The sequence below is a fragment of the Eptatretus burgeri genome, chromosome 6 (assembly GCF_056783735.1).
Source record: "Eptatretus burgeri isolate ZD-2024b chromosome 6, Ebu_testis_v1, whole genome shotgun sequence".
In the NCBI taxonomy this organism is placed as follows: domain Eukaryota; kingdom Metazoa; phylum Chordata; class Myxini; order Myxiniformes; family Myxinidae; genus Eptatretus; species Eptatretus burgeri.
In genome coordinates this window covers 88510391-88524001 of record NC_140966.1, presented here as the reverse complement: position 1 = coordinate 88524001, position 13611 = coordinate 88510391, and the positions used below count along the sequence as shown (strand labels likewise).

At 41.5% G+C, this 13611-nt stretch overlaps 1 protein-coding gene across 20 annotated transcripts in view; it reads right to left on the bottom strand.

Moving 5' to 3' along the window:
• DNAI3 (dynein axonemal intermediate chain 3) overlaps nucleotides 1–13611 on the bottom strand; it is a 191695-nt gene that overhangs the window by 33370 nt on the left and 144714 nt on the right. For all 20 annotated transcript variants that reach the window (XR_015059424.1, XR_015059425.1, XR_015059421.1 and 17 more), the window contains 3 exons: nucleotides 13295–13427; nucleotides 8393–8483; nucleotides 6117–6226 (listed from right to left, as the gene is read on the bottom strand). Coding sequence is in view for 4 of the 20 variants with exons in the window: in XM_085886108.1 (XP_085742234.1) it covers nucleotides 6117–6226; nucleotides 8393–8483; nucleotides 13295–13427 (334 nt within the window). In the remaining 16 variants the exon portion in view is untranslated. The remainder of the gene's footprint in view (nucleotides 1–6116; nucleotides 6227–8392; nucleotides 8484–13294; nucleotides 13428–13611) is intronic.

Genomic DNA, 13611 nt, shown 5'->3' with positions numbered 1-13611 from the left:
GTGTATTTGATGAGTTTATGCGTCAAAATGGTATTCGACACCTTAGGTCTGCATCGTATCATCCTGCGACGAACGAGCAGGCGGAATCATTTGTTAAAATGTTGAAATGGGCTTTACGCGGGGGGGGGGGGGTGTTGCACCTGTGCAGACGGTGGTCGATGTCTTTTTGCTCCAATACAGGAACGCTATTCATCCTGTCACGGGCGATTCTCCTGCCATTCGTCTCTATGGGCGGACATTGCGGTCCAGACTAGATTTGCTGCGACCTGGAGGGTCGGTGAGTGGGGTGGTGTCGCGCCCGATGCTGCTGCGCGGTTTTGATGTGGGACAGCGGGTAATGGTGCGCGGTTATTTCCACGGTTCCAAATGGGTGCTGGCTGTGGTCTCTGTGGTACTGGGGCCGGCGAATTGCATGGTGCAGACTGATAGTGGGGAGGTGTGGAAGCGGCACGTGGACCAAATGCATGATTGCTGTTCAGCGTCGTCCCCCCCCCCCGTGCCGAGCGATGTGGGACCCCCTCCTGTGTTGTCGCCATGGCCAGGCATTGTATCGCCAGGGCCGGACATGCCGACGCCCATGGGGTGTTCACCTGATTCAGTCCTGCCCGAGGACGACGAGCAAGCTTGTCGGCCGGGAGCGGTTGTTGTTGCGCATGGGGCAAGTCCGGCGAGGGTGTCACCTTGACCTAGCTGGGAGGCGTCTGAGCCTGGGCCATCTGGCGGCTTGATTGGTTTCGTTTAGTCATGTTATAATTGTCATTTCATCATTGGAATTGTCATTTTACGAGGGGAGGAGTGTGCTGTATCACGTGGTTGGGTTTTCGTATGTCATGACTCGCCCGCTAGGGGTGGCATTGATGTACATTGGTACTCCGGAATAAAGCGGAGTTACTGCTAACGCTCTCGGTCTCCATGTTCCGCTGCACCTCGGACATCACATCACCCAAATTTCAAATCGATATGGCGAACAGTTTATGAGTTATCGCACCCACAGCTATAAATGTTGACGCCATAAATGTTGACGCCCAGCCAGCCAGCCGGACGACCGCCCCAGTCGGCCATCTTGGATCCGGCCACGCCCAAAATCAATAGGGTTCTTCCTTTTCAGGTGGTACATGGGTGATCCAAATTTCAAATCGATATGGCGAACAGTTTATGAGTTATCGCACTCACAGCTACAAATGTTGATGCCCAGCCAGCCGGACGGACGGACGGACAGCCGGACAGCCGGACGGACGACCCGGGTGATAACAATTTCCCCCTTCCACTACGTGGCGGGGGATAAAAACAGGACATCTAAGTGATAGTAATAGGCACCATTGTTTCATACCAAAAAAATGTGTTTGGGCATGTGACATATTTGTTTTTTGTTAAAGGAAATAGCAAGTCACGTCACATTCAAAGTACACTGCCCCCATGCCAAATAAATAACAAATCCTCCAGTGTGCGACATCGCTGGGGCGCCTTCGGCACCCGGTGATGCCGCCTTGCAGCTTATGGAGTTGGAATTTGGAGGGAGCGGTGTACAAAAATTGATGTATTAATTGCATCATTAAAAAAAGTAAATAACAATCATAAAATAATTACGTTCTCAATAAATTGCCCAATAGCATACCTAAACCAGCACCGTTTCATCTGAATCTGTAACTTTTTGAATCTGTAGCTCAGAAGATGGCTGAGATATTGGCCGGAAAGCAAGAAAGAAAATAAGTAATCGATCAATTGATTGATCAATAAATCAAAAATACTCTTTATAGTCAAATCACTTGGTCACTGTCATGTCGAAATATCAGCTTCCTTGCTCAACAGGTGCCTGAGATATTGCCAGGATGAGAAATAAAATCGATAATAATTAATTAATGAATTGATTAATCAAAAAATAAAAATACGGTTTTTGCCAAAACACATCTTCACATTTGTCTCCAAATTTAAGCTTCCGAGCTCAAAGGATGGCAGATATCGCCCGAACAAACAAGAAGATGTCGTGCAGAGCATGATACTTGCAAAATCCATTAAAACAAATTTGACCTTTAAAATAATTGGTGGTTGAATTCAATGACCAAATATGCAACTACTCTTCAAATTTCAGGTCAATCAGATGAAAATTGATAATTTTAGAAATTCGGCCTGTGTTGACCTTTTGGTCCATGTTGGCCTCAAAAATAATTGGCTTGTTGATTTCAGTGACCTGAAATATAAATCCTCTTCAAATTTCAAGTCAATGGGATGAAAACTGAGGATTTTAGAAATACCACCTTCGTTGTTGACCTTTGGCCCAAGTTGATCTTTTGACCTTTTGACCTCAAAAACAATATGCCTCTTCCTTATGACAAACGCTACCATGTGGGGAAGTTTCATGAAGATCGGTTTAAAATTGTGACCTGTCAGCAATTGACAGACAGACAAACAGACAAACAGAATAACAAAATCGACTGACCAATATACTTAAAAAATCTTCGATTTGGCAAGTAACAAGAAAACGGATTGGAAACTGAGTACTCCCTTCCTTCGGTGCCCAGCGATGGCATCATGCATCGCCTGGATATAGAATTGGGAAGGAGTGGTGTACAAAAACATGTTTTGTCACTGAAACAATACGGCCAAAACTGACCATGATGGCCTTGTGTCTGATTCATTTTTCTTTCTTTCTCTCAATCCCCGAGACAGCTAGACTTCAGTGGACTCTCACCAATTTGGATACCTGCTAATTCAATGCAACAACTTGAAAATAAGGGACAATGTAGAACACTCTCACCAATTCTAAAACTGCCAATTTGAATACACTAGAAACACCAGCAGCCTGTGAGGGGTGGGTAGTAGGGGGATAGTGGGGGAGGTGGAGTAAATATATTTTGTGCCGTGGCTAATAATCCCCTGCCTGCAGCAGGGATCGGTAAGCCACTTGCACTAGGGCAGGTGTACAAGCGAAAATTGTCTTCTCTCCCCCCCCCCACCCCGGGATTTTTTTTTGCACCCATGACCTGACTCTGGGTACTAGGAGCACATATGCAAAATTTGGTGGAGATTAGCCTAGCGCTGTTTTTTCAATGGTTTTCCGAGGCACACGTGCACACATAACGTGCATACATACAGAGAATTGCTTTATTTAAATATAGTAGGATACCTGGCTTTTTTCAAGTTGTACCTATCATTTCCACTATATAGCATACAACAAACTAGAACGGCACTCGGTGGGGCGCATACCCCTGCCAGGCTGAACAGCTTACGTTTCGTATCCTACTGATAGGCTGGATCTGGTCCAGACCTGAACCAAAATCGAATCGGCTTGCTCTTATCACCTAACCAATTCATCCACCTAGTTTTGTCATAACTCGTCCACAACTTTCTGAAACATCTTGCTCTCGACCGTTTTTGGACCCATCTCTCAATGGTGAAGAATCACTTAAAATCGAAGCCTGGTGTTGGCTTAGTGGCTCGGGTGGTTGGCTTAAGATCTTAGGGTCCTGAGTTTGATCCCTGTTGGCTGCTGAATTAATACCAGGTGGGGTTGACTCAGCCTGTCATCCTTCTGAAGTCAGTGAAATGAGTACCAGCATACTGATAGAGGGGCACAGCATCAGTGGCACAGCTGTGCTTACACGAAATAATCGTTACCTGGCAGCCAAGCTGCCATATGTAAGAACAGAACAGAACTTTAAAAATTATTGAATCTGGATATGGATTTGGGTCTTCACCAAAATCAAATCAATTCTTCCTTGACACACACCCAACCTATCCACCAAGTTTCATCTGAATCCATTCACAACTTCGAGATATTGTGCGATATATAGTTTTTGGTTTTGTCTCTCAATGGTGAATAAATACTTCAAAAATCATAGTGCCTGGATCTGGATCCGGATCCAGATCTTCACGAAAATCGGATCATTTTGTCCTTGTCACACACCCAACCTCTCCACCAAATTTCGTCCGAATCCGTGCACAACTTTTTGAGATAACCTGTTCACAAACAAACAAACAAACAAACAGACAAATGAAAAATCACTCCTGGAGTGACACTTGGCAAAATGGAATGGCACTTGGTGAAGTACATACCTCCACCAGGCTGAGCAGTTTACATTTTGTATCCCACTGATAGGTCAGATATGAATCCAGACCTGAACCAAAATCGAATCGGCTTCTTCTTGTCACCTAACCAACTCACCCACATAGTTTTGTCGCAACTCGTCCACAACGTTTCGAGATATTGTGCTATATATCGTTTTTGGCCCGATCCCTCAATGATGAAGAATCACTTTAAAAGTTTCCGAATTTGGATCTTCACCAAAATTAAGCATCGCTGTCCTTCGCTGGTCACCTCCATACACAAAAAAAATTCAGAATGATTGCTTGAAAACTGTAGTCAAAAATATTGTGGCAAATAGACAGACAGACAAATGCTACAGACCAACATACCTGGCAAAAAAAATTTCTCCAAGTAACAGACAAACAGGAGCGAAGACATTACCCCCGTCCACCTCCGGGAAAAATAAACCCTGCATCCACTTGCCGACACTACTTTACTGCACACACATTCGAGTTCTGATACAATTAGGCCCAACTGTCGGTTTACTCTGCAATCAAAGAGATAACTTCAACTTTAGAATAATTGAAAAAAAAATCAAACAAATAATTCCTCTGAAGGGCAAGACGTCCCATCTGCCTGCATGAGTTGGTGGACGTTGAAGATCCCACGGTGTCCCTCGTGAAGAGCAAGCAAGCTCTCATCAGGACCCTTAACAAATCACGAATTCCCGCTCCAACCTGCAGGAGGCACTGCATCAGCGGCACAGGCATGCTCCCACCCAACAAGGATGCAAGCAGCTGCCACAGGCTTCATAAAGAAAAATGAAGGAATCCTTGAGAATTCTAATTTTGCAGGTCCCAATGGTCTCCGGGACCTATCTATCCACTCAAATTGGTGACCATTTAATGTACTCGTGTATCGTCTTTGTGTCTATGTTAAGGATCGCGGTGTCTCGATTCACATCAAAATTTTCAAACCAATTTGAGGTAAACAGGTTGACGTCTAATGCAATTTGCTAATTGTTCATGTTTTCCATAGGAAACAACAACATTATGATATTCCCAATTCAAAAAAAATTAAAAAGCCCATCACATGACGAGTACAAACCGTTTCATTTCCAACAAAAAGAGGTGCGCAGCAGATGGAAAAACATCGTTTACTCCTCTTCAGTAACGAAGGGAGGACTTCATGATTTTACCCAGAATGCCTTGCGTGGCACAGACCCAACACCTTCCTGAAAGTTGGGATGCAGGGTATATTTGAAACACTGTCAAGTGTCACGGATCAGGGGAATCTTTTCATGAGGAGGTGGTCCCACTGTACACATAATCTATGAAGGCACTGAACAAATTATCCAGTGATATCATAAGGGGAACATTAAGTTTTTAAAACCTACAAGCAGGAAAGGACAGGTGGCATAACAGCTGCTCTGACGCAACACAAACAATCAAATATACGTTTAGGCTTTACATGGTGCGAATCGAATGCATATACAGTCTTCCTTCTTTTAACGGAGACAATTATGCCCACGTTCTTGTGGGGATGGACGGGGGAAGTTTTTGGCCAAAATCTTTCACGAACCGGCTGGCCAGGCATGCCGTTCGATAAAGTAGTTGTGGCAGTATTTTGTTTATGGTGCCGGCGATAACTCTCCCACTCTTCATGAAGGACACCGTGTTATCTTTAACACGTCCACCAACGAATGCTGGTGGACGGGACGCCCGTTTTAACATCTATCCGAGGGCCGGCACGCGCATTGATGAATCACCTTGCCTGTGAAAAACCAGGATGACAGTTTATATCTGCGCTGGATAAAATTCAGTTGCATAGATATCTGGAAGTAGTTGGGATGGGAGAGTGCTAAGTTGTTGCATAGATATCTGGAAGTAGTTGGGATGGGAGAGTGCTAAGTTGTTGGCATGATTATGCTGGCTTGTTTGGCCGAATGGCCTCCTCCTGTGTTGAAGTTCCTTGTATTGCATTGAATTCGGTGGATATGCTTCAATAATGATACGACACGGAGAAACAAAACAGAGCAAGCGTGACTCAGCTTCTGCAGTGTGAACAGTTGTAACTTTTTTTGTTGACTAACCTTAGTTCCAACAAAGATGTTCGTGACGATGTCATCAAGGATTTTCGCATTACAGAGAGGTGGTTGTTGAAGATCTGCGTAGTCCACATTGTCCAAAACCTTCCTTGCCTCTGGATTGATCACAAATCACAGAACCACAGAATGCTGTTGTGTTAAACTGTCAAGTAAACTGGACAATCAAGCCGTTTTCCAAAGATTAGAGATCGTTTTATACGAGGAACATACACAGGAGTTCACTTGACCCGTCATGCCTGTGCCGTACCCGTGTACTCCAGCATTCCCACCTACTGCCGGTCATGCTGATATATACAGCGAATCCCTGGTGGTGAATTTAAAGTCAGGATAATGGCACTCAATGCTCTTGTCTCTTCGGGAAATATCATGGTATCTTAACGTCTACAACCTAATTGCACAAGATAAAGTTCCCTTTATGTGCCCATTCCGTAGACCACTTGCTCGGAGATGGAGCGTCCCTTGCTACCCCCACTCAGAATGAGAGTTTTTAATTAAATCCGACCCCATCAGGTATCGAGCCCACACGAAGCAGCTCAATTGTGAACTGACAATTGTAAAACATAATTATATACATTTACTGTATCGGACAGTCTATAGTTCTTTTGCTTTTCCCTGTTTATTAGCCCGTTCCCTGCACAGCGGGAGACGGGGTTTTGCAATCACTTGTGTCTGTCTGTCTGTCTGTCTGGGCCGTAACGTATTTTTTTTAACCATTTGAGCTTTTGTCATCAAATTTTCAACAAAGATTAATTTTGAGAATATGGAGAAGACAAATTAATGATTTTGTTAAAACAATTTTCATTAATTTTATTATTGTTGTTATCATTATTATTATTAGACCCTTTTTTGACCTTTTTTTTTTTGCTCTATTATTTTTTAACATTTTTTTTTCTCAGCGACCACTTGTCCAATTGACAAAAATTTTAATGGTCGGGGTGATGCCCCCATGGAGAACATTTTAATTATAATTGTGATGTCATAGGTCATGTGGTATGGCAGCCATCTTGGATTAAACACAAAAAATTAAAACACTATATCTCTGAAACCGCTGATCAGTAAAATTTGAAACTTGGTACATCTCATTCTACTCCCAATGGGGAATAACGGATTGTAAGGATGATGTTATTGGTGAAGTGGTTGAGCAGCCATAAATGTTTTAATCGAAATCCTTGTTTACCATTGAGATTCAGTGTGTATGTCCAGGCCGTAACATTTTTACCTGTCGAGTTTTTCGCATCAAATCTTCAACAAACCTTTATTATGAGACTGTGGAGAACATAAATTAATAATATGTACAATTTTTTAACTGTCGTTTTTTTATCAAGTTTAGTTTGAGTACAAAGCAGACGTGGACGGGCTATGAATTTTCAGATGCTTTCGAGTTATCATGCATTTTCTTGTGTTCTCCTCAACCCTTAATCTCTTCTCCTCCCATCTTTCAATCCCCTCCTTCAAATTCCCTGTCCCACATTTACCACAAACAAATCACATTTATTTTCCACAAGTTTTGTTTTACATTGCATTAAATGGCATCCATCATTTTACACTTTATAGCTATAATTACTGCCATTATTCGATGATGAAGTATCCTTTTTGTGTTGGTGAATTGAGGTGAAAAGTACTTATTAGGTAGGAAAGTCCAAGAGGTGGGTAGGAGGGAGGGAAAGAGTAAGAACGTGTTGGATAAGGAGAGAGAGAGAGAGAGAGAGAGAGAGAGAGAGAGAGAGAGAGAGAGAGAGAGAGAGAGAGAGAGAGAGAGAGAGAGAGAGAGAGAGAGAGAGAGAGAGAGAGAGAGAGAGAGAGAGAGAGAGAGAGAGAGAGAGAGAGAGAGAGAGAGAGAGAGAGAGAGAGAGAGAGAGAGAGAGAGAGAGAGAGAGAGAGAGAGAGAGAGAGAGAGAGAGAGAGAGAGAGAGAGAGAGAGAGAGAGAGAGAGAGAGAGAGAGAGAGAGAGAGAGAGAGAGAGAGAGAGAGAGAGAGAGAGAGAGAGAGAGAGAGAGAGAGAGAGAGAGAGAGAGAGAGAGAGAGAGATATATACACCACATTTGCGCATGTAATATATAGATGACCCAAAATGAAAATTTATGATTAGTATTTGCGATGACAAATTTGTGGCTAATCACAGATGTAAAAATAGGGTTTAATCCACATCTTCTTAGAATTAAACATTCCAATGCTAACTTTTCAATGCATGCACTGATTCTGTGAATAGTGAAAACAGCAACGCGATGTGAGGACTGAGCAATTCAAATGTTTTCATGAACCTTTTGCTTGCGAGGATTTTTCAGTGTCGATATGCAGGCTCAGACATGTGAGGCTACAGTCACTGCCACCACTCAAGCTTGGCACAGACACCTGTGCCACACAGAATGGGTCAGGTGCTTAATGATACATAGGAACACACAGAATGAACCACACAAGCAGGCAATACCACAGTCCTTCACACCCAAAGGTGATTATATGAACTTCCGACGGATGGCCAGTGAGGATGTCATACATATTTGTTGTAAGGACTACTACAACTACTACTACCACCACCACTACTACTACTACTACTACTACAACTTCTTCAATGACCCCAATTAATCCCACCTTGTGGAGTCGGCCTTGCAAAGTTTTTGGCCAAAGTCTTTCATGAACCAGCTGGCCAGGTGAACTTCAAGTGAAGTTGACACTAATCATATATATATATATATATATATATATATATATATATATATATATATATATATATATATATATATATATATATATATATATATATATATATATATATATATATATATATATATATATATATATATATATATATATATATACACACACACAGAGTCGAGGCTTGTGGAAGAGCGAGAACACAGAATGAATCAGGATATAACAGAACGAAAAGGACAGTATAAAAGCAGTGGAGACACACCAACAACAGAGTTGACGGACAAAACAGAGGAAGACTGAGAGACATAAGAGACATGGAGAAGAATGAGGGTTAGGGGAGCATCCAGGGGGTGAACAAGAAGGATTCAGCCACAAGCGCTCAGGAAGGAAAAACTGGAATTTTGGAAAGAAGTGGGATTGGACAGGGTTAATGGGGGTCAAAAAGATCATGGTTTTGGATGGGGGATGATCTAACATGGTGTTTAACAGTTGTCTTGAAGACCTGGAGGGAAGAATGACATTGAAGAGAATGAGGATATTTGTTCCCCAGGCAGGAAAAAAGAGGAACAAATGAGTGTAGGTGAGCAGTGAGTCTGGATTTTGTGAGTTTTAGCAGAAGGGGTTACTGGTGGACCACGTTTCCCCTGCAGAAACCTGGCGGAGGAGGAGGGAGGTAGACCCTGGAAAGAACAGACGTTGCAATACTGGAAAGGAGGTTGACTTTTCTCAAAGCGTTCACCATCATGGATAACGTTATAGCATTCTGGCGGCCAGTTATGGGAATGTTGACTCTGCCATTGAAGGTGGATGTCAGCTTTGTTTTCACACCTTTCTGTCTGTCTGTTTGTTTGTTTGTGAGCAGGATGTTTCAAAACGTTGTGGACGGATTCGGACAAAATGTGGTGGAAAGGTTGGGTGTATGACAAGGCCGAATTGATTAGATTTTGGTGAAGAATTGGATCTGGACCTGGCTACTAGAGTTTTTGCAAATGATTCTTCACCATTGAGAGATAGGGACAAAAACTATATCCTGAAAAGCATGATATCTCAAAAAGTTATGGACAGATGATGACAAAACTTGGTGTACGAGTTGCGTAGGTGACAAGAACAAGCCAATTAGATATTAATCACGATTAGATTCAGGTCTGGATGTAGATTCGGCCTATCAGTGGGATACAAAACGTAAACTCTTCAGCCTGGCGGAGGTCTGCGCTTTACTGGGTGCCATTTTAGTTGCTGTTTTACGGAGCTCTCGTCCTATCGAATCCCATATCGTCCCATCATCGCTGTGGAAATTGGCCTGGCAATGAATTGCCTACTCTTTGTGAAAGACACCTTGGGATTTTAAGGACCACCAACAACTAGTGCTGGTAGACAGGTCATCCAGCATAATGTCCTTCTGACGGATGGGGAACACATTGATGCATCACCGTGCAGTTTATAGCTGGGTCAAAATTTGAACTCACGCTAGACAGCTCATAGGCGAGTACACAAACTTCAGGATGACCCTGCCAGAACAATGTATTGTTTGTTCCTATTGTTGTAACCACTGTGATCAGAAAAATGATATGAGCTATTGATTATGTGTCAACTAATCTATCAGAGTGGTGTCACGCCCCAATAAAAGTTAATCATGTGCAAGAACAATCCACAATATCATAAGTGTGTGTGTGTGTGTGTGTGTGTGTGTGTGTGTGTGTGTGTGTGTGTGTGTGTGTGTGTGAGTGTGAGTGTGTGTGTGCCCTCCATAACTCTCATACCATGAAACCTAGCGTCCCGAAGCATTGCATGCAAACTAAACAATCGCCAAGGGAGTGCATGAATAAAACTGGGTATTTGAGTAAAGTTAAACACCCCTTTTGAAGATAATAAAAATAAAAATAGGCTTTATCCTTGGTCAGCCCACTATCCCTCTAAGGCCCTGTTCTTCAATGCACTGCTTGTGAGCCACTGGCGGCCCCTGGTGGCCTAAAGCGCGGCCCCTGTGTGGCTGATAATACATAAATGTGAAAACACTCCATTGTAATCTGCCATAAATGCAATCAAATTGACTCAATGGTTTCAGATGAGTGTTCCAACGCGAAGCATAAAAATAACATAACTACATCAGGATATACAAATAATTACGCTTGCAGCCCAGTTAACCATAACGAAGAAGAGTATGTGGATGCGGGGTCTAATAGCAGCCATTACAGAGTCCTGCAGGTAGTGTGGCAGCTCTCACACTGATGTCTTATCGGCAAAAGTGGCCCTGCTCTAAAACAATCGTGAAGATCACTGGTCTAAGGGGTCTTAAGCTTTGTTTCGGCCTTAAAAAAAACCCTTGCCTTGGAAGAGGCCACAACAGTTTCTGCACGACTAAGTGCTCAAAATTGATTTTTTTTCACTTTCCTCACTCACATCATCAAACGCCTGATCTTCATCCCCACGAATCGCTGTATACGTCACTTTTGTAGGTGCTATAGTTTTCAAATTAGGAGCTTTGAAGAATTTTATGCATTATTTGATATGATTTTCAATAATGGCCTCTCACAGATGAATTCAAGTATTTAATCAAAATCTGTCATCTGATTTGAGGATCGGAGATGGTGGATTAAATAACTGTCGAAATCTGGAGTGAAATCTGAAAATTTAAAGAAATTACCGATTCTTATAAATAAGCACATAAGCGTATTTATTTAAGGAAGGCTATGTTCCCACCTTCTCCATATTAAGTGATAAAAAGCACAAGTAGTTTTTCGGATTCCAGCCAGGGTACCTATGTCATTGGTGAGATGGTGAGCTCTATCATTAACTATGGTACCAGATGTGAAAAGATAGGTGAAGGAGTCATTTGACCTCTTAAACATGCTAATCACAACAGTGCAAACACAACCTATGCATCACTTTAAAGGTAATTTCACTGCTCATGTCATGACATACAGTAACTCTCAAGGGTGAAAGAAGAGTTTGTAGACAAAAGGTTACCATCCGAAGCTTACTTTTCAAATATGCACCCTGTATACCTATATCGTTGTCTACAGTGTGTTCTGATTGTCAAACAACAAAACAGATTTCAAATATCTTTTTCACATAGTCAACTACAAATGGGCTGCTCTCGAGTTGAAACACCAAACAATATATATATATATATATATATATATATATATATATATATATGTATATATATATATATATATATATATATATATATATATATATATGTATACTGTATATATATATATATATATATATATATATATATATATATATATATATATGTATACTGTATATATATATATATATATATATATATATATATATATATATGTATACTGTATATATATATATATATATATATATATATATATATATATATATATATGTATACTGTATATATATATATATATATATATATATATATATATATATGTATACTGTATATATATATATATATATATATATATATATATATATATATATATATATATATATATATATATATATATTCTGACCCTCAATGGGAAACATTCAATATTGCTTAGGCAAAAGCATTACAATAATATGTTTAAAAATTTTGATATTTCTGTTCAATATTTTGCAGCTTGATAAATAAAATGTTTATCATTAAACAGGTGCTTAATTGTGGTAGTCCAATAGATGTATGTTAGATCCTGGGCAATGCCGGGTACTTTTGTGGGAGGAGGGAGGGGAAGGGTGGAGGTAGGAGGATGAAGGGGAATGGGTGGGATGGGAATCCAGAGGGAGGAGGGTTGGGGTGGGAGGAGGCAGGTGAAGGAGTGGGAGGAGGAACCGGCATTGCCCGGAAACGTCGGGTACCTTTGCTCTCCCCCTTCACTCTCCCCTCCCTCCCCACTCCTCAATTTCCTTCCTCTTTCTCTCTCCTCCTCTCTTGTATTCCTGTCAGTGATGCAATGGGTGGATTTACTTGTCTTGAAGAAATTCCAATTTGCTGAATCCTTACTATAATTCATGGACTGGTGTTTGTTTATGTGTGTTTGTTTGTTTGTCGCACTACTCCTCCGACAGTCCTGGGATGATTACATCCAGACTTGCTACATAGGATCAGCATGACCCCAATTAATGTATGGGGGTGTTTTTTTATATCTTTGCCGGCAGTGTTGGGTGGGGCATGCAAATTCTAAATGTAAATGTGTATCGTGTAGCGCTGCCTCCAGGTGGGGGTCTCCACCATTTCCAATACTGTATTCCTGTCCCCACGTTTTCCAGTGCAGTAACGTGTTTTGAATTATACGCAGTAGGTATGTTTTTGCTTCTTGCACGTAACTCAGGTTATTTATTTATTTATACCTGTACAGACCTGTCAGTTGCTTATACACTGCCCAAATAAAGGTATGCATCAGAAGAACGTGTTGCAAGCTTGGACCAAGGTCGCCTGTCGGGCGGGTACTCTGCTGGTATGAAGTAAATGACCAAAGCTACATTTCACTGTCATTATTATTTTCTATTATGGCATGTGATATGTGGATATCAGTTCTTCAAATTGGCACCTTGAAGAGAGGGTGGCACTTGAGGTCCAGGTATTTGAGTCGACGTGTTTTCACTCCACCTTTTTCAGAAAGCCGACGCCTCTCCAACGGCTCTGCAGACTTTGCTGGACGAATGTCCCAAAATAAAATTGTCCTGCACCATGATGTATGGAGAAATTAAAAGTTGCTCACCATCCCCACACAGGCCTATTTATATGCATGAGCAGAGATCAAATATTTTGGCATTCCACAAGCATAATAAAGCAAAAAGAGAAAGAAAAAAAATATATATATTTATGTATATACACATTTCTGGTTTTTAACCCCGAATCCCGAGA